At 44.2% G+C, this 22,340-nt stretch overlaps 1 protein-coding gene across 2 annotated transcripts in view; it reads right to left on the reverse strand.

Annotated features, from left to right (window-relative positions):
* Positions 1 to 22,340, reverse strand: part of Egfr (epidermal growth factor receptor) — a 185,652-nt gene that overhangs the window by 23,114 nt on the left and 140,198 nt on the right. For both annotated transcript variants that reach the window (XM_057771137.1, XM_057771136.1), the window contains exons 13-20: positions 20,574 to 20,706; positions 18,261 to 18,351; positions 16,359 to 16,516; positions 12,354 to 12,392; positions 9,521 to 9,662; positions 8,252 to 8,374; positions 6,398 to 6,496; positions 2,668 to 2,853 (exon numbers count right to left, since the gene is read on the reverse strand). In XM_057771137.1, coding sequence (XP_057627120.1) covers positions 2,668 to 2,853; positions 6,398 to 6,496; positions 8,252 to 8,374; positions 9,521 to 9,662; positions 12,354 to 12,392; positions 16,359 to 16,516; positions 18,261 to 18,351; positions 20,574 to 20,706 — 971 coding nt within the window. The remainder of the gene's footprint in view (positions 1 to 2,667; positions 2,854 to 6,397; positions 6,497 to 8,251; positions 8,375 to 9,520; positions 9,663 to 12,353; positions 12,393 to 16,358; positions 16,517 to 18,260; positions 18,352 to 20,573; positions 20,707 to 22,340) is intronic.

The raw sequence follows: 22,340 nt of genomic DNA on the forward strand, positions 1-22,340 counted from the left end.
GAACTCACCAAGGCCAGCTGGCCCGGGTCTGAAAAAGCATGGGAGAAAACCGGACTCGCTGAACATAGCAGACAATGAGGACTACTGAGAACTCAAGAACAATGGCAATGGGTTTTTGATCTTACTGCACGTACTGGCTTTGTGGTAGCCTAGGCAGTTTGGATGCTCACCTTACTAGACCTGGATGGAGGTGGGAGGTCCTTGGACTTCCCACAGGGCAGGGAACCCTGATTGCTCTTTGGGCTGACAAGGGAGGGGGACTTGATTGGGGAGGGGGAGGGAAATGGGAGGCAGTGGCGGGGAAGAGGCAGAAATCTTTAAGAAATAAATAAATTAATTAAAAAAAAAAAGAACCTTTTAGGGAATCTTGGAGGAAACTGTGAGAGAGAATTCCAGGGTTCAGGAATGAGGACTTGGGTATGCCGAAACCATCCTATATATCTAGTAAAAGCTATTCTGGGTTAGCCAGAGGTCAGCTACTGAAGTAGACTAAATAGTGTCCCCCAAATTTCACATTTCTAGAACTACTGAATGGAACTTTATTTGGAAATAATTATATATATATTTTTGAAAATCTAATTACTTAAAGATGTTGCGGTAAGGAGCATCAACCTGGATTTAGGATGAGCCCTAAATCCAAAGATTGGAACCTCTTTTGTATATATTTATGGAATATGACTTGATGTTTCTGTGAGTGTTCCTGATGCGTAGAAAATGAGGCAAGTTGAATAGCACAGCCATGACTTCATCTCTCTGTGGTGAGGATGTTTAAAATCTGTTGCCTTAGTGTAGTGCTTGTCTATGCTCAAGTCCAGTGCCTGGCATCTACATGTGAAAATAAAGGGTCCTCTGGACACAGAGACAGGGGAAAAGCCAGATGAAGACAGCAGCCGATAGTGCAGCCAAGCTGACATGGCTAAGGAGTGCTGGGTACACCAGAGGCTCAGAGAAGCGAGCACTGAGCCTTCCAGGAGCCTTGAAAGCCAGTGCCTCTCGCACATCCTGAGATCAAACTGCTGCCTTCCAGAAATATGAGGGAATAAGCTCTTCCCGTGATAAGACACCAGGTCTGTAGGACTCTATCATGGTGGTACCAAGAGACAAATACACACAAGTAATAAGCATTTAGCAGCAGCAGGAAGACACAGCAACTCTGGCACCCATGACCCTGTTCTAGGGCTACTGCCAAACAGTCCTCACTTAGCTCCTGTATTCTGTGCAGAGCATCAAGACGATGGTGGCAGCTGAGACCCAGGGCTATCCTAGCTGGAGAGGAGTAAGTGGTCCCAACTTTCTGGGTTGATGTGGCAACATCTCAGGTGGCACAGGCACACAAAGAACATGCCGTAGTCTTGATCACTGGGGAGGGGGCTGATGGTTTTCCAGCCTGGCCCAGATTTTCATACCAAAAAGTAGACCTCATCCTATGCCACAGCTCTCAGAAAGAGTTGGTCTGGTCATATGTGCAAACACTGATGGATTGAGATGGGTGAGGCGAGTTTAGTACACACCTTACTGCATGCCAGGAGCAACTGCCTCCATGAGCAGGGCCTGCAAACAGTGAGAAATGGCCCAGATCTGGGAGCCCATTTGCCTCTGCTCTTGTGGTCCCTTGCACATCCTTCAACAACTTACACAGATGTCTGAAGGGGATGGGACGGGTGACACATACTTAGAGATCAGGCTTTACCACAGATGCCTTTAATTCAACCATGGTTTTTTTTTTTTAAAAAAAACGTGCCATTACAGATAGTAAATTAACCAAACTTTCCAAGTTTGGTGCCAAAAGATGATGCAGGGCTGAGGTTGAGATGGGAGAAACTGGAGATGAAAGTTTGGGTCCTTTGGAAGCCTATGAACAGTTAAATATTTGGTCTGTTGTTCTGTGCTCATCCTCAGCCCATGGAGGTGGAGGGGAGGTATGCTCCCTCAGCCAGTCTCTGGCTTTGGAATATGCCTGTGGTGGGAGACACAGAGGTAGCCCTTCCTCCTGCTGGCCTCCTCAGACATGCACACCAGGCTTTGTGTTAGTCCTTGCCATGCCCACATGTCCAAACCATCTCCATCTTTCTGTTGTTGTTGCTTTGATTTGTTTTTCAAGGCAGGATTTCTCTATTAAACAGTCCTGGTTATCCTGGAACTCAACTCACTCTATAGACCAAGCCGACCTAGAGCTCACAGAGATCCACCTGCCTCTGCCTCCTGAGTGCTGGGTTTAAAGGTGTGCGCCACCACCGCTTGCCCATCTCCATCTTATTCCTCCTTCTTCTGACCTCACCCTGTATTGCTGACCTTATTATAAAGTCCTAACTTAGTTAAACTACCACACCAAAAAAAAAAAAAAAAAAAAAAAAAAAAAGGACAACATCCAACAATGACGCACACCCAGTGCCAAGGTGTGTGGGCACTGGTTCTGTGCTGAAGCCAAGCAATTGAACTTAATCTAAAGTAAAGATGCAAACACACATATCTCCCCAGGCAACCCAGAGGTCCAGATTGACTTTCCATGTGCTCTCTCTTACAAACGACCTCTGTCACTCCTGGAAGACCAGGGCAGGGCGCAGCAGGTCAAGGTACTTTGTACCACACAGAAGCATCGATTCTGCGTCCTAAAGCCTGACGCCAACTCCTTGTGCAGCCCTTTAGCCAGAGCTCCCTTGTGCTTACCTTTGCAATCTGCACACACCAGTTGAGTAGGTACTGAGAGCCGATGTTGTCCTTGTGTTCTCGGACATAGTCCAGGAGGCAGCCATAGGGCATCAGCTGTGTGACGAGCTGGATGGTGGAGGTTAGGCAGATGCCCAGGAGGCGGCACACATGAGGGTTGTCCACACTGGCCATCACATATGCTTCCTACAAGGCAAGGCCAACAGATGCGTTACAATTGGTTCCCTGCCAGTGGCCGGTGGGAGAGGCACATGGCTCCCTTTCCGGGTAAAATGGGATGACTTTGTTTTGAGTTTCAAAGCCTGAACTCTGTACCCCAGTGTCGGGGACATTTACGTGGGTCCTTGAGAAGCTCGTATACTGTGGGAGGTAGGCTCTCTTTAGGTGTTGTGTGTTGGAGGTCCGCTGGACAGCAAAAGACCCAAATGGAAGAATTTGCCATTAACAAAGGCTTTGATGAAAGGGGATCTGAGTCACCCTGATATTTCAGAGTTTAGGAAATGCTAGTATCTTCCTTGAGATGACCCTCTGCCCTACATCTCAAGGCAAATGATGATGCTGTTAGCTCTTTGTGGGGTCCAAATTTAGATCTCAGCATGTCCTGGAGAATGATTTGCTCACGTTATCAGCGGCCGTAGTCACTCGAGAGACCCTATTTTTGCAGGAGAGATCTGAGCCTGCAGGCAGTCTTGAGGAAGATCTCTCCTCAAGACTTGATTCGGACTGAATGGTGGGAGGGCATTTAAGTCAGGAAACCTGCCCACAACACCCTTGCAAAAATCAGCTTTGGAGAAGTGCTTTTTGCCGTGCCGGTTCCAGCCGCTGAGATGGAGAGTTATGCATCTGAGACACTCATATACATGTTCACACAAGCCTACATACTTACATACTACATTCTCACACTGGAACATGCACGTATGCCCGCACACACTAGCACACATACGCTGCCGTATATAGATCTGTTTTACATTCCCTTTCCATTGCCCGGCCAAAATTGAAACTGGAACGTATACGGAAAAATTATTAGGCCGTGGGATTGCCATAAAAGCACGAATCACGTCTCTCCTCTGGGTCTGGGAAGCTGTACAATCATAACAGCACAGAAATCCTCTGGCCAGGCCTATTTTCTCAAGATGTGCCGGAGATTTGGGCACATATTGTATTCATTTTCAAGGGAGAGAAAAAACATCTGCAAATTGGAGCAGTTTGAGAAGCTTAACGGCCATTGGCCGATGATGACTGGGACAGGAACAGAGCAGGGGGCGTGGGCGTCAGGCCACACAGAGCCTGGAGCCCTGCCAGTTTGTTCTCCTAAAATATGATAGACAAACAGAACTGGGCTGTCACTTCCTGCCCACACCCCGCACAATGGGAGTGTTGTGTAGTCGTGTGTGAACGTTAAAGTGAGCTTTGTTCTTCCCTGTTTATGTTGGAAGCCCGGATGGTGCATTGTGACCCGCAGCAAATATGCCTGGTATCCCACAACAATCTCTGAACCAGCTGGAAGCAGGCAGTACTCACAGGGGAGACCCTGATGGCTTCTGTCCCAGACTCACTGCGGGGCAGTCTGTCCCTGAGGCTTCGGTGACCCTGAAAAGTCACTATTTGTCTCTATTGCTGATAGCAGATTTGGATCCTTTCTTGCTGTCTCAGTCATCTCTGAATTATTTGTGCTGTGAATGGGGCAAAAGGTTCCAGGGGATGCTAGATTCCTTGAGTCTGGACTTCAGAATGAATGGTAGCGAGCCAGTGAGATGGTTCAGCGGGCAATGGTACTTGCTGTGGAGGCAACCCAAGTTTGGTTCCTGCAGCCCTGACTGTGTAGAGTTGTAAGGGAAGAACCAACTCCATAAGTCGTCTTCTGGCTTCTGCACATGTGCCGTGGAACATACATCTCAGGGCATTTGCTTATCATGTGCACAAGTATATGAGCTCATGAGTGTGCATGTGTGTGCTCATGCACACACACACACACACACAATCATTTTTAACAAAAGTGAAAGGGTAAGAACCCTTGATGTTTAAAAATCTTTTCCAGTTAATTAAGTCACTAAAAACCACATGACAGGGGAGCTAGACCACAGAGTGCGAGGTCACTGGGACCATTTATGAGTGCATGTCGGCATTTACAAAGCATGTTCGCTATGGACTGTTCTTGTGGTGATGCTGGTTGATGTTCTGCTTTAGCGCCCTGTTGAAAGTGGCCTCAGGACCACAGGCCTTGCTTCCTTCAGCAGCAACCAGTCTCTCAGTGCCCTTGCCCCCACGACTTTCCAACAAATAGCACACGGCCCTGCACAGAAGCTGTTCTGCATGTCTGGCAGACACAGCCACGTGACAAGCAAGCCAGAAAGCCTCAAGGTCACCATCCACTAGCTGCCATAGCCACAAGAGCTGACACACAAGGAGAAAACCAAAGGAGACGGGAATGAAGACACAAGGGCAAAGGCAGGCAGAGCATGAGCAATAGAAGGAGAAAGGGGTCAAGGAGCAGGAGTCAGACAGGGGACTTCAGATGAGGGGTGCACTTGACTTTTATGCCTTTACTCTATCTCCATGCTTCCCCCAAAGCAGATCTCCTGCCTCCTTTCTGGAACGTAGCTATCATTCAGAATATTTCCAAACCGTAAACTCTCCTTATATTATTACCTTATAAACACTGCTCAAATCCACATTATTGGGTGTAACTTATTAGTGCATCCAATATGAATTAAAATACTAACTAAGGAATCAAGACTGACTAAACAATTTTCCTCTCAACAAGTACAAGTGATAGACTGTAAGCAAAAAGCCTTCACAAGCCCCTGTCTCCTTGTCCTCCTGAGTTGTAAGCTTTTAAATGTAAGATGATTTTGCTTGACAGGTATATTTCCAGCATGCATGATTTTCTGTGACACTGGACTCATGCACCATCATCTCTCATAGGAACGGGCAGTGTGGGTTTCCCCGAGCCTCCCTCCCTTTGCTTCAACCTTCTGTCTCAGGAGAAGAGCATTTTTCTACATCTTATTAGAAGCCCCGACAGTACTGAAGTGGGCTCTACCCAGTTCCTCGATGGCCTCTTTGTATCAACCCCTCTACAGTTGGGTTCAGCCCCATCATGAGCTAAGAAGGTTAGAAGAAGTGGGGGAGAATTCAGTAGAATTCAATGCAAGATGCTGCTCTCGTTGAACACCCTAAAAGCTTCGGAAAGTAACAGTCAGCAGCATGGGAGATGATGTTTAAATTGCGTGGGAGAGGGCTCAGGAGGTGGGGCAACAGTCCAGTAGGCATCACACTGTTGATCTCTGGCATCTTAAAAAAAGCCATTGTAAAGAAGAACTGGTTCAGCAAAGGAAAGGGAATCCTCATTTCAGAAGTTGTGATGCACTTCAGACCTCAGCCATAACAATCTGAGCAGTTTCTGTCTCCGCTCCTTCATTGGTAACACTGGGCTGTGGGTGCATCCTGCAGTCACTATGGTAACACATGCTAAGAAACTAGCATCAAGACTGGCCCTGGGACATATGTGGTAATTCTCAGCTTTCATTCTTTGGGGTGTAGGGGTAAGGAGAGGCTTGGAGAGGACTGTACTTTCTATATCAGGAAGGAGGAGAAGAGATGAAAACATAGTGTTTATGATATGGTGGTGAAAATTATTTAAAATAGACCATTGTGACGGCAGGAAGTAGAACAGGTACTTTCCGGGGTCCTGAAACTTGTGGGCAGCTTGATATTAAAAGAAACTCACATCAAGGATTTCCTTGTTGGCTTTTGGAGACGTGGCTTCTCTTAACTCCTTGATGGCCACAGGGATTTTGACTTTCTCACCTTCTGGAATCCAGAGACCCTGAGATGAAGAAGAAAGCTGGCATTAACAGGGAACATGTTACCTTGTGAACTGGATGAATTTATATTAATGACTCCAATCTTCAAGAGCTCTGCATTGCAAAGTCGACAGTGCTGGGACTCAATATATCACAGAGACTTTAGCTACCAGGCTTGAAGAATCTGAATAATTTTTTTTTAGATGAAAACAAATACCACTCATATCAGAGATGCCTCTCTTGACAGCAAATGGAGACCATCACAGAAAACCACAGCTGGACACCATGCAGAGATCAGCTGGGAATATTTCAGAGGAGGGGCTGGAAAGATTGTTAAAAGCCAGACTATGAGAAAGTCTGACATGAAACAGTCTTTCCTAGAAATGCCTGCATAAACAAGTCAAGAACATTGCCATATCAACAAACATGCTAAGGTGGAAGGGGGAAGATTTCATGGGTTTCCATCCCCAGCAAAAGAACTATGGGTAACTGTAACTCCTGGAGAAGGAGATTTAGCTTCTCAGGGAGATGAGCCCCCCTTATTGATTGTTTAATACAGAGAGGTCAGCCCTGAAACCATATGCACACAAACAACAAAAATGGACTTAGCAGATTGTATTTATGTATTTGCCCATATATATACACATATATCTATATTTGCATATACACATATATATGTGTATATATGTATAAATATACATGTATATTTTAACAATAATAATAAAAAAGGAACTCTCAACTGGAGATATGAAGCTATGGAGCCTATGACAACTGGAGGAGTCATGGGACAAAGTGGAGGAAGAGTACCTGGAGGGGCAGAAGAAGAGATGAAAGGGGGAAAATGATGTATTTGTATTCCAATTACTTAAAACAAACATTCATATAAAAATTTCAAGGGGATTAATGGCCAATGTCTGTAATCCCAACACTTGACACCATTGCAAGATGATTGAATTTAAGATCAGTCTTGGATACATAGTAAGAGCCTGTCTTAAAAAAAAATAAGGACAATCAAAACAAAAAGCTATGCTTGCGCTAGTTTGAATGAGGAATGTCCTTCATGGTCTTTGATATTTGAATACCTTTTTCCCAGCTGATGCCACTGTTTGGAGAACTGTTGGTGGGGCACCCTTTCTGGAGCAAGCACATCGCCTCAAGGGTGACATGAGTTAAAATTCTCACACCGTTTCTGGTTTGTTCCCACTGCTTTGTGCTTGCCTTTGAAGATGAGAACAGCTATCTCCCTGCTCCTGCCGCCAGGCCTAGAGCCTGCTGCCGTGTTCCCCTGCCATTGTAGGCTCTAAGCCTCTGGAGCTGAAAACTAACATAAAGGCTTCTATATGTTGCCTTGGCTGTGGCGTTTGATCATAGATAGAGAAGGGACTAATGCAGCTAGTTGTAAAGGCAGCATGGATCATTCAGAGTTATAACTGGAAGAGACATTATGAAAAATGGACCTAGGAAAAGCAGATTGAGATGTTCATTATATGGTTTATTCTGACAGTTCAAAAAAAAATCAGCCTCTCTACCAGTTACACTCCCAACCTATGCTTCTAGCTCAGGAATAGAAAATGCTTTTGATCTCACAATGCTAACAAACACATTTTTTTCCCAATATCCTGGGGCAACACTGCAGTTCTTACACCTTCAGCAAAACAGACAGATGTTGATAAAAGTCACCAAAATGCTGGTGAATCTGAGTTACCCACACAGGGCTGAAGTGCGGGGCAACCACTAGTTCCCAGGGCTAGGTGCACAACTGTCTCCAGGGGTGTTACCTTATACACTGTGCCAAATGCTCCGGAACCCAGAACTTTGATCTTCTTGAATTCTGTTTCCTTTAAGATCCTCAAGAGGGCTTGGTTGGGAGCTTCTCCGCTGGGTGTGAGCGGTTCCACGAGCTGCGAGGAAGGGAGCAGATCTGAGTTGTTAGCTCTGCCTTCCACAATATGTGACATGTATGGTAGATGCATTCAGGGTAAGAGTAGCCAGCTGCTGACAGCATGCAGCCATGCCTTACTACAAAGCACTCAACACACATATTCAAAAGGAGCCATGCACACCTTTTCTTCAGAACGTAGTAATCTACAGGAGAAACCCACGTCTTCTGATGCAGGTGTTTAACAAGACAGTTCTATTTTAGGGCTGTGTTTTCCATATCTATGTCTATGTCAATCAGTTTTAATTAAAATATAGGAACAAGAACAATGTTATGCCATAACTGTTTGGGTCATCTCTATGTTGATGAAGGACCATGGTTTCTAATGCAGTGCCGGACACAGGCATTAGCTGAAGGATAATAATGGCTTAACACCCATTCCACAGAGTTTCAAAAAGAAGCATCCACTTGTGTGGATAGTGGAATTGTCTCCCAAAGTAACATCTCGATCATGGGACCATTGTAAGATTTCAACGTTTCTCTTCTTGATTGCTTTCCTGTATACACATAGAGGAGCTACCCTTTAGGCAGGCCTCCCCTAGGCTTTAAATTTTCAAAGACAATGCCCAAGACATGCATGTTTTGCTGAATGGAGATACTGAAATAAAACAAATTGTGTATAATTGGATATTTTTTCCTGGTTCTTCCATCCTAACCAATAATTCATAGTGGCAATTATATATCTGCTAAGGGCTAGTGTCTTGCAAAAACTCATGTGTTTAAAATGGACCATGATGCTATTAGGAAATAATGGGGCCTTTATGCAGTGAGGCTCACAGGGGAGCCCTTTGGGTGATTGAGGTAGAGATCCAGAAGGGACGGTGGAGCACTTGTTTCCTCTCCCTGGCATGTGGTGAGTTAATGTGCTCCATCATGGACTCCTGCCCCAGGCCCAAAGTAACGCTGCTAACCCCCAAACTCTTAAAAGCAAATTAACCTCTCTTCTTTATACATGGACTATCATGAGTGCCTGTTACGGTGATAGCAAACTAAAACCACATCTAATCTATAAAGGTTCACACTGTAAGCTCCCCGAAGAAGGTCTTTTCTCCACTGCAACAGTTGAGGGTCATGAGGATGTCACTGACCCGCAGGCAGCAGGCCTCACCTCTCTCTCCTGAAGTAGGCGGCGTAGGGTACGTTTTCGGACAATGTGGCGTCTTCGCATGAATAGGCCAATTCCAAGGGCCACCACAACTATGAAGAGGAGGCCACCCACAATCCCAATGGCAATGGATGGGATCTTGGGCCTGGAATGAGGTTGAGAGAAAGAAGATAACAGTGGCATTTCATACATATCCTGTACCTTTTGATACATAAATAAAATTTAAAATCATCTCAGAGACTGGGATACTGCGTGAATTCTGGAAGGAAAGACTAGGGGCTAAGTTTTAAAATAAGGTTTCCAACATTCTTTGCTTCTTTGCCCCAAGTCAGCTCCCTTTTATTCATTAAAAAAAAAATTGGTCTCCATAGGGCCTGGCATTGGTTCGAATGTCTTTAAAACCAGTACTCGAGGCAGAGGCAGGCAGATGTCTGTGAGTTCAAGGCTAGCCTGGTCTACATAGTGAATTTCAGGACAGCTAGGGTTACCCACACAGTGAGACCCTTTCTCAAAAAAAAAATTGAGGTCTCATCTGAATGTCTGTCATTATGATAACTATTTTTTATAATCATTGATGGAGAAAATAAATAATATAGAATTCAAAAAATAATCCAGATGTCAACACCACTTTTTAGGTTTTTTTTACTTTTTGATAATTTCATGTATGACTACTGTATTTCCATCATCACTGTTCCTCCTATATCCAACTCTCCCATGCCCCCTGTTCCCTCTCAAATTCATCATCTCTTCTTTCTTAATTGTTCACATATGCACAATCACCCTACTCCCCACGCGTATAAAATCAACCCAGCTGAGTCCATTTTATGTTGTCCATATACTCGTATGTGTATGTGTTTAGGGCACAGAAACTGGAAAGCCTATCGGGGGCTTGGCTCTGGAGAAAACGGCTCCTCCTCTCTTAGCAGCCACTAGTTGCCTGTAGCTTTTATCTAGGGGTTGGGCTTTATGAGATTCCACATGCATGTTGGCATGCCAACAGGTACTGTCACTGTGCAGATCTTGTTTAGACAGCTATAGCTTTGAGAATTCACGAGTGCAGAGCTTTCTTTCATAGATATATAGAAGACCATCTCACAGCATATAACCTGGTCTTCTGGTTCTTACCATCTTGCTCCCCCATCTTCCATGATGTTCCTTGGACCTGAGCTGTGCGGTTGTGTTGTATAAGTAAATATTGCTTTTTTATATGAATTTACATCTTGTCCTTTCTAAGAGAACATATATACAACTGAAAAAAAAATAGATATTTTCCCATGGCCGTGTTGGGAGTTCTTCCAGTTCCATTGAGCTCTCATCATGTGAATGAACTCAATGGAAGTAAAAACTAATATGATTTAGACATAAAAAGCATCATTGTTGCTATAAGTGTTGCCCCAGTATACCCCCAAGCCCAAGAATACATTCTCTTCTCTGTCTCATCGAGGTCAAGTCTAATTTCAGAAAGATGAAAAATCAGAAGTCATGTCTTCAATCTCACTAATGCCTATCTGAGTTAATATTACTAACTCTGAATTTGGATTCTTTAAGGATTATTTTTTATTTCTTTTATGGTGGTGGCAGACTGAAAGTTTATTATCCTGAAGAATCAACCTCCATTTGAGTTCCTGATAAATTTATTCTTATTTTCAGGTAGACATGTTAATGAATAGCAAAGATTTGTTATCATTGTTATTTACATATAGATAAGGTACCAAAGTCCTTGCAGGCCTTCCCTAATTGAACCAACTGTACTTCCTGAGATGGAGTACATCTCCTTCTCAGGGCATACAAGTCATCTCTGGAGCTATAGACCAAATCCCCGGCTAGTAAAATTGATGAGTTTTCACCAATAAAAAGGAACATTGGGATATAGCTGGAAAATTTGTTTCAGAGCATGTATTAAATGAGAAGCCACAGTAACAAAGGGAGGTAACGAGTTTGGAAGAGAAAACAGTTAATAATAAAGAAATGCTGACAAAGAATGGTCACTGACTTTCAAGGCAGGGATTGTATGGAAAACCATATCAGAGTGTCATGGAGGCTGCCTGGAAGACAGGGGGAGCTCTGCTGGGGCTTCATCTTGGAAGCTCTGAGAGGCGATGGCATTTGGAAGGGTCTCATGACTGAGATAGGCTTTATTTTATTTTACTCTTTCAATTGATGGCAGAAGGTACCAACCACCACAGTTAAGGGAGAGACAGTAAGGAAAGGGATAGTTGTAGATATGTCCACAACTGAGAGAAAAGCCTGAGCACCAAGCAGGTATTCTGTAGACAATCTCAGTTCTCCACCAGATGCTGTTGGCTGGTGATACACTTCTGCATGATGGCTCTGAGCAGAAATTCACAATTTCACTTCTCTCAGGGCAGCATCTCTGCCAATAGTGGAAAGTGATTAGAAAAAAAGATATTGAAGAAAAGTCATTGTCTTTTCTGGAAAATATGTTTCAAGAAAGAAGAGAAGAAAAAAATGTCACTGAGGTGGACCTTGGTCATTTGACAAGAAAGTTATTCACACCATGTTTGTGACACGACCATCTGGGCTACTTAGAAGAAAAGAGGAGACCTTTAGAAGAGACAAGACTTAAGTGGAGCTGCTGTGCCTGCAAAGCTAGAAACAGATACATAGAGGGGGCTGGGCCACACTTTCTACTACTTATGGGGCTGGCCCTAGCGTAGTCCATCACGTTTCCCCTCCACTGACCAACAACATGGGCACAGGGTGAGAGGGCAGAACTGGAGACCTGTGGTTGGCCCAGAGGACTTGGAAGAAACTGAAAGGCTTAAAGGAACTCAGAAATGGCTTCTGGTCATAGATCCAAAGTCACAGTACATACCTTGGTAGCGGACATCCTTGGAGACCTGGCCCAGTACATCTGCAGGAAAAAAAGACACATGTCTTTTTCATTCTACTTTACTGGAATTTATTTGATAGTTTTCCACATTAAGTCATAAAGCAATTGTGACAAATTACTCTTGTATAGCTATAATCACAGTGATCTCAAAGTTGGATAGTTGCTAACATATTTTATATATTAATTCAATTATATAAAATAATTAATACATTTGTTTATTTACCCAGATAATATCTTTGAGTGGCAGGATTTTTATCGCCTTCAGCTAGGTTATTACCAAAATGCAATGCAGTATATAGTTGCCACACAGCTTGCACCAAATGTCTGGATGAACAGGGGAGCAGTATGACAAAGACCATATTTGGAGAACACACTCTACATACTCTGTCTCTATTACTCGGAACAAGATTTGGTTCTCATCTCTACCTTCTGCCTTTCTTGGCTTTTGAGAGTTTGACTCTCTGACTTCTCCTTGCTGTCAGATGAAGCTGTGTGCATTGCCTTTGGCCTTTCATTCATAAACTAAACTTGCTGGCATTGCATCTCTAAGCAGTGGGATCCACCAGGAGGCCCAGCTGTTCCCTTCTAGACACACAAATGATAGTCAAAGAAAGATAGGAAGCTTTCTCTAGTGTCTGTTAGACTCTCCTTCAAGTACGACGTCTGGTGGTCTGTTTATTGTTGAATGTTAAACACCAGGAGTCCATGCCTGCTGAGGGGATTGACAGTTTGGACAAGCTGCTTAATTTCATACAGCCCTTGAAAGCTACCCTGGACAATTGCCATTGATTGTCAACAGGAGACTACGATCGGTGAGCTCAGAGGGAAAGATAAACCAGTTCCCATGTAACAGGATGACCAGTGGGAAAGGTGACAGCACAGAGGCTGCCGAGGGAAGGATGGGGCATCACGAGATTAAGGGACCACTCGGGAAGCTGACAATGCACTCTCCTGTCTTTTGACTCTTGGTGGGAGGTCAAAGAGGTCGCATCATCTACTTCTGTCACATTCTGCCTCCCACACAATTCCTTCTTTCATTGCAAGAAATCTACAATTACAATGGTAACAAACACATTGGGATGTACAACGAAAATGAGCAAATTCTTTGGGAACGTTGTTTAATTTATCAGGATAAAAATTTCCAGACAATATCTCCTTTTTGTTTAATATAAAAACAAGGTTCAATTTAAAGATGCATGTGCCTCAAGTGTCCCTTCAAATGCCGAAATGGTCACAGTCATGGCTTTTGGAGTCACGTGGGTTCCTTATGTGTAATCCAGCTTCTAACATGACTGGTTTATAAACTGTGAGTATTGATGAGTCCCATAAAATATTGCCATCCCCATAAAAACAGAAAAAGTGCAACCCATTACCCTCTCTCTGAAAATTAGAGTGGTGGTGTGTTTGGTAAGATATACATTACAAATATGTAACTAGAGAAAACATATCCTCATTTTCACCTGCCCCTATCAACCCTTCACTGTATTTTAAAAAGTAAATCCATTTCAAACAACTCTGTGTAATTAGGTACTATGAGATAAAACACAGGTAGCAATAACAAGGCTACTTAAAAGTGCATGTTCTTCATCAGATTTATAGCATTAGGAAAACACAGAAAAAAAATCGGACCAACTGATAAATACAAAATTTTAATCCACATTATGAAAAAATTCTATCTTTCTGTATTTGGAAACTCTCATTCAAGGTAAGAATGTCTACTGGCAATTAATTTCTCCTGCTTGGTGACTTTCGAGGTCCCGTTAAGGCCAATAGTGCACAGTCACAGACAGAAACATACACATATACTTATTTCCAATGCAGAGAAAAGGAGAGATGTTCATTTATTGTATAGAGCTCGCACAGTAATGTTCTAGAGAATTTGCTCCAAAACTGCTAATACAAAAAATGGACTAAGTTGAAAAGGAGCAAAGCATTATTCTTACAGGCTTTGCAGAGGTTGAGAACTGCACAATGTGACCAGTGTGGTGATACAAACATAGGGAAAATTGGACGATGTTAACTTACTACCGCAGAAATGGTAAATTCCAAAACCCACACTTCAATTTTAGAAATATTATTTTGAAAGAGCAGATGACTCTCCTTGGCAAGGTAATTGGAGTCTCAGACCAAGAACTAAGGCTATGCTAATGCTGACACACTGCTGTCCTACCCATCACCATCAGATGTCAAATGTTGACTTCAACTATTATTGTTTCTGATATTATTTTGGAAATTCCAGCCCCTTATACAATCTGAGACTTTTGGGAAATAAATTAAAACAAAATATTGAAAGATAGTATGATTGTTTTCTTAGAAAACTTATTGTCATAACAGTCACAGTCGAAAGAATTGCCACCACCACCAGTGTCCTCAATGGCACCACCACCACAACCCACATCACCACCACCACTATCTACATCACCACCATCACTACCCACATCACCACCACCACTACACATCACCACCATCACCACTATTCTTAATACCAGCATCAGTCCCTACCACCACCACCACAACCCACATCACCACCACCACTATCCACATCACCACCATCACTATCCACATTACCACCATCACCACTATTCTTAATACCAGCGTCAGTCCCTACCACCACCACCACCATCCACATCACCACCACCACTAACCACATCACCACCACCACTATCCTCATCACCATCACCACCATCCACATCATCACCACCATCCACACCACCATCACCACTACCCACACCATCACCACCACCATCCATATCACCACCACCATTCACATCATCACCACCATCCACATCACCACTACCACCACTATTCTTACCACCAGCATCAGTCCCTACCACCACCACCACTATCATTGCCACCACCCTCACCATTAACATTGCTTGTTAACTCTCACCTTGTCTTAGTCATTATTTTTAGTACATTATAGATACTAGCTCATCATCACAAAATCCTGTAATTTATGTTGAATTACGTATCACTGGATTTTACAGAAGAATCCATTTAGATACACAGCACCGTAAAGCCAGGTTGCTGGTATTGGAGAGAACCAAAGAAAGAGTGAGTGACAGTTCTGAGTAAGAGGGAAGATTTTAGAAATACAATGACATGGGTAATATATATAAATGAAAACTCTGACACTGTTCTGGTTACTGAGTGTGATCTGATCCAATTGTTAATATTTAGTGTTCTAGTAAATCAAATGTATAGAGTCAGAATGCTTCTGCTAATTCTACTCAAGCCAGCTTTAATTCAAGCCACTGAAGTCAGCTTAACAATCAAGCAGATTTTAAAAAGGTGCTTTGGAACAATTCAGGAAGAGTAACTGTGTGTGTGCGTGTGTGCGTGTTCATGTGCACTCACGTGTGTGTGTGTGTTCATGTGCGTCACGTGTGCATGCACTGTGTGAAGTCTAGAAGTCAGCACCAAATATCATTTTTGAAAAACAACTACTCTTTTTTTTTTTTTTTTGAGTCAGGATCTCTCAGCAAACTCTAGTTCACCAAGAATTTGGCTAGAATGGATGTCCAGAAAGCCCCAGGGATCTTCCTATCTCTGCCTTTCTAGTGCTGAGGTTACAGGTGTATACAGTCTTCACGCCAGGTATTTTCTACATGGTGTTGGCGAACAAACTAGGTCCTTAAGTCACAGAATGAGCCGCCTCCCCAGGCCCTCCCCCCCCAGTCCATACCATCCCCAACCCTAATTATACAGAGGGGGAAAGAGGTTGTCAGCTGTGCCCATCACTCTTTTTTATTGGCAATGCAGTGCCAAGGAACCAAGACTACCTGAGACAAACATCCTGAAAGACAGAGTGCTAGTCTCGTCAATCTGAGATCTGCCCACCACCCTATTCCTCTGCCTCCACAAGCACACAGTGGAAACATATTTGGGTCCTGGCTAAAAAAGCTATATTAACCACTGCCTAAAATTTGGTAGGCATTTCCAGTGTATAAATTCACACGCTTTTGTAGGTGACTGTACTGCTCTTACCCATAAGTACAGTTTGGATGGCAGAGGTGGCAGACATTGTTGGCGTCTGCATACTTCCAGACCAGCGTGCTGTTCTCCCCCATGACCCCAGCGGGGCAGGTCTTGACACAGTGTGGGCCGTCAATGTAGTGGGCACACTTGATGCAGTTGTCTGGCCCCTGAAGCAAGATACAGAAAATGTTACAGATCTTTTTAGTTCTTTTTCAAAAATAACTTCCTATTTATAATATTTACTGTGAGAAAACAAAAGCCAATAATATGGATGTTATTTATTATTGTATATGTGTGTGAATGTCTGTGCACCATTTGTACGCCTGGAGCTCATAGAAGCCAGAAGCGGGCATCAGATCCCCTGAAACTGGAGTTGCAGGTGGTCGTGAGCTGCCATGTTGGTGCTGAGAATCAAACCTGGGTCCTTAAGAGGATCAGCCAGTGTTCTTAACCACTGAGGCATCTCTCCAGCCCCAGTACAGAAGTTCTTAAAATCTACAAGTGATGTGGTTGTTCTTGCCTGCTGTGCCCGCAATAAGATACGTTTTCCTGACTGTACTGAAACAAATTCAATTTCTTTTAATATGTTTTATACTAACTAGCTAATGATGAAAGTGTGTGGATGCACTGTGGAGATGAGGGCACTTTCTGTGAGAGCTAGCGTTTGCCTTCCACTGTGTGAGTCTCAGGGATGGAACGAAAGCATTCAGACCCAACTGCAAGCTTCTTTATCATCTCCTGGCCCTCAGATAGACTCTGCTAACTCAGATCAACTGTACAGAGCAATTTGATTTGTGGGCTATAATCTGTTAAGAAAGGAGAGCTGTTATCATGTTTACCATTCTCAGTCCCTCTAGTACAGCCACGTTGAATAAAGTACATAAAGGTTTTCATAGAAAAGGCAAATGAATTTATCACACCCAAGCATAAATTAAACTGTGTTCTTCACCATATTTTAACAGTACTTTAAGATATCATGGGCATAGTGCTTGTGAGAGTCATTTCGATTGGTCTACATGTGTGGTATGTCCTTATCTTTCCTGCATCTCCCATCTGAAGTTAAAAGGCTGTGCTGAGGGAGGCCAGACTTCGGCTTGCTGAGGCGCATGAAGGAAAATCCTCTTTTGTATTTCTCCGTGGGAAAGAAGGTGGCACATGGCGGTGCTGGCTGCAGACTGGGCTGTGGATGTGCAGCGCTAGAGTCTGTCTGTAAAATCTGGAATGCCCTTGTAAGATCCCCAGAAATGAGGCAGCGGGACTGCCCGGGTTGTGTGCTTCACACTTCACGAGAGGACTGTCAGGCAAGGGTTTTCCCCCTTGGCTCCGGTAACCGTTCAGCTCTGTCTGCACAGAGGCGGAACACACTCAAAGCCAGAGCAGCTGGAAGACTAAAGCAATAGCACCGATTATTTCGCTGCAGCCATGAAGAGTCAATCCAATGCCCTGTAAGCCTGCACACCCAAGGCTTACTTGGTAACCAGTCATGCTGACAGTCTCGATTTCCTAACTCAGTTCTGTTACACTCCTCTTGACTGATGGACAACCGCTGAAACAGGTTTCAATGAGGACACTTAGAGTTTGCTGCTGGAACTCACAGGGAAACAGAGCCCCGACTAGGCTTAGTATCAGGTAGGAGCAGCATATTTGAATACAGAGCTACCTGAATTCCCACAGACATCCCTTAGGAGTTTGCTACTGCGTGTGTAAAAAAAGCAAATGATTGAAGAAAAATTGCTGGGATTCATTCAAAAAAAATAGTGTAACTTGAACTTGTTACACTCTCTTCCCTGGAAAGGGCATGCACAGCTATCTTTCCTACTTGGGGGCGGCTTGGATCATCGCTGATCCTGCTGCAGCTCCTGTGAAGGCTTTCCCACAAAGCAAGGTAGAGTGTGGAGTGGAACTCCTTACCCGGCCTGTACAGGTGATGTTCATGTCCTGGGGCAGACATTCTGGGTGGCACTGGATGCACTCAGATTTCTCCACAAACTCCCTCGGCTCCCTGGGGGAAGAACACGGTGAACTGAGCATGCCATACCCCAAGTGGCTGTAACTATTTCAAGTAACGCAAATGACGTAGCCCAGAAATTCAGAAGCATCTTAAGGGCAAAGAAAGGGTCAGAATGCTGGGACTGACCTGAAATATAATACGCTGAGCTCCCTAATAGAGCCTTAGGTCACCTTGCAGACAGTTTCATTTATAACCAGAGTACTTCTCTGACCTTTTCCTACAGGCATGGTTTTTGAATGTCAGGTGAGAAAGTCAAATATGAAAACATCTTTGAGAACCATCCCTTCCCTCTAAGACCCACATGGACATTTAAGCTGGAAAGAAATGGTTACTAAGACTAAGGAAGGGATAGGAAAGGAACGTTCAAATTTGTTCACTTCCTGAGTCTCTGGAAAACTCCTTCCTGTGTGCTGTTTCCCCTGGCATTGCAGCAATAGATATACTAAGCCAATAATAGACTCCTCTCAGGCCGTCTTTCCTCTGCCTACTTTTAGTAGGTCAGGCTGAGCTGGCAGCATGTAGAAAGAGGCAGCATGAACAGGAAGGGTGATGGAAGAGGCTGTGGAACAGCAGTAACAGCGAGCCGCCGTCAGGCTGAGCTGCAGAAATAGTGCCTGCTGTTTAGTGGCTGAAGAAGCGGAGACCGGCCATCTTGAGAGGAGCCAAAGCAGGCACGAAAGGGAGGGTAGACAGAGAGAGGATGGAGAGCTGAGGCCGCAGGATGGACCACTGCATAGAGCAGGAAAAAACAAACTTCGGGTCCTGGTGGCTGAGGGAGTTCCAGAGTACTTCCGGGATTTTAGAGCCACAGGTCTCAGCCATCCCGAGCCCAAGGATTGTAACAGCAATCACCATCAAGAATGGAGGAGCCCGTCACTCAGGCCCTTCTTGAAGCTGCTACGACAGGTTTGGGAATCCTAATGGAGCGGCCCTATACAATGTCATAACACCCAAGAGTCTCACACTGCAGGCAAATGTAAGAACTCTAAGACTTGTGGAGCTAAGAATCCCAAAATCAAGGAATGGACTAGGGTTGTAACAGCAGAGGGTGCCATGCGCACCTGTCCCTGCCTGCCTATTGTCACTGCTCACTGATGTCAAACTGTGAAGCAAACAGAAGAGGCCAATGGCCGGCGCTGGACGGCTTCCCCCCAGCAGAACATAGAGACCACAGCCAACAGACAGGCAGTGAATAAAACCCTCAGTGGTGATTTTCTGAGCTTTGTCTCCGTGTCAACCCCTGCAGGACTCTGGCTGGAGTGGTGACGAGGTGCTGCAGGCCATCGGCGTCTCACACTAAGAGCCCTGGGCCTCTGGGTGCAGTGAAGAGATTTGAAAGTTGAAGATATGAACCTCTATTTAGCACAGTAAGGGCTATGGTGGTGCTCCCTATGTGACGTCAAACAGCAGTTGGGGCAGTAACCCTAGGCCCATGGAGATATTCTTACAAAATCAAAATTGCCTTTCCATCCAGCTCTGGAATATTTCTGGATACAAACTGTGGTCCACACCCTGTTAGCGAAACAGGATGGAAGATTTCCCAGCACTGCCTGTAACTCACATGTCTCTCCTCCACCATAGCTTCCTCTCATCCCTTAAACAACAACAACAACAACAAAATGCCCCTTTCTGCCCTTCAATTTAATTTTCTAAGTAATTTCTTTAAATCATTACCAGTATTCACTGATAACTTTATGCCAACATTGCCATACTTTGTACTATCAATTGATTACTTTTAAACTAACAAAATATAGGATGTTCATCCTTGTTCCTGGTTTTATTAAAATAATTTGCACAACTCAATGATCAATGCATGTGAGGGGCACATAAAACTAAAATTAATTAGGAAATGCTCTGTGTTGATATATTTTAATACAATGGGAATAGTGGACAGGAAAGAAAAGTCCAAACGCTCACACTTTCTTAAATATGTTAGCTACTGTGTCTGTTCTATCTTGAGGAATTCTGTCAAATGAAAATTTAAAGTATTTTCAGGAGGAGAGACAGAACAGATTATCAGAAATTGAGGAACAATGAGAAACTTGCTTTCTAATGTGATGAACACTTTGCCAAAAAATGAACATCAAGTAAACAAAGATAATATCAAGAACAAGAGAGAAAGAGAAGAAAAAACGTGAATAACTGCAAGGCTGTAGAAAAAGCATGGAGGCTCAACTTTCAGTTAGACCGAGGCTGAAAGGACAATGTCTCACCCCTCCAGGACGTTGCACTTTTCCACACACTCCCTGCCCCTGCTGACATTCTGGCAGGAGACACAATCCCTGGGCGAAGGGCCCCAGCAGCCTTCCGAGGAGCATAGAGGATTACAGACGTGGCCTGTGGCCTCTGAGAAGACACAATGAGTCACAGGGTCAGTCACAGAGCAGTAACGGGAGGGATCAGAAGAGGTGACACCCTTCCGAGGGACTGTGTGCTCTTCGTAGGCACACGGGGGTTCTGGGGAGAGTAGGGGACCATGGCCTTTGTTCTCTGTGGTGTTCAGGGCAGCTTGGACCTGACTCTGGGGAGGCTTTGATGATGGATGTCACAGCTGACAGACATGGCAAGGACGGTTGTAGCTGCTTGCTGTGTGCTGGGTACCATGCCAAGAGAGTCACATACAGGCTCTTATGTCACTGAGGAATGCCATGGTACCGGAATCATCACCATGTGTGAAAGAGGAAGCCAAAGCCAAGGTGATTAAAGCATAAAAAACAGGGCAAGTTCTCAAAGCTCAACTGGGCCAAAGCATCGCTGATACTCAGTATTGCCTGTTGGTGTTTAGAGTCTTGCCATAAGTCAGTGGCATTTGCCAAGTTTCAAAAGCTAATTTAATTTAATGTTTTGAAACCAGAGTCGGGAATATAACTGTGAAATGTCATACATCCTTTTGCGCACATGAGTAGGTATACGCGTGCACTTGGACGTGGCTCTAGCGACTAAAGGCTGAAGTGAGGATAGAGCCATCTTTAGCCAAAATGTAATACAACGAAGGTCACATTTCATCCTTTAAATTCCAGGTAGCCTAGACCGCAGCACATATGTCACTCACTGATGTGACCACATATCTAACAAGAAGCACCTGAAGGGAGGAAGGCTTTACTTTGGCTGGCAGTTTAAGAAGGGACACTGCCCATCATAGTGGCAGAAGCATGAGGCCAAGTGTTCAAACACCTAGGCTCCTGGGAACACACTCAAGTCACATCATCCTCCCCGCCTTCCACACCTGCTCTCAGCCCACATAGGATTATGAACATTGTACAGTACCAAATGTGTTTATTCCATCTTCTTAAGTCTTTAAAAAAACCCACTACCTTTTTTTATTTTGTGTACAGGATGTACATGTGCATGCCACTGTGGTGTGTGTGTGTGTGTGTGTGTGTGTGTGTGTGTGTGTGTGTAATATCAACTTGTGGGAGCTGGCTCTCTCCTTGCTCCATATGAGTCCTGGGAATAGAACTCAGGTCTCCAGTCTTGGCAGCAACGCTCTTTTCTGCTGAGCCTTCTCACTTGCCCTTGGCAAGTCTTTAACAGTATCAATAGCGTTCAGAAATCTCAAGTCTATTTTTTCCTTGGGATTCAAGGCAATCTCTTAGCTGTTGCCCTCTGGGCAATCAGAAAGCAAATTACAAACTTTCCACATACAACGACACATAATAATCATTCCCATTTCATAGAGGTGGAATGGGGCACAGGAAAGAAAGAGTGAACCAAAACGAGACAGAAACCCAGCAGAACTACTCAAGTTCTTGAAAGCCGGAGTAATTTCATCAGGATTTTCAGATGCTGGAAATAAGGGGCTCTCAAGAACTTAGGTAGCCTCTGTCCTTCCAGGTCTGCCCCTTGCAGTGTGCAGAAGCTTCCCCTTTGACCTGCTCTATCCCAAGTCTGCAGCTTCTTCTCTTTTTGTTTTTGGTAGCAGTCATCCCATCATACTGATATCTCTAAAATCCTGGGGTGTCCATTGAGACTTAAGCTTC

This window comes from Chionomys nivalis, chromosome 6 (genome assembly GCF_950005125.1).
Source record: "Chionomys nivalis chromosome 6, mChiNiv1.1, whole genome shotgun sequence".
NCBI classification, from domain to species: Eukaryota; Metazoa; Chordata; class Mammalia; order Rodentia; family Cricetidae; genus Chionomys; species Chionomys nivalis.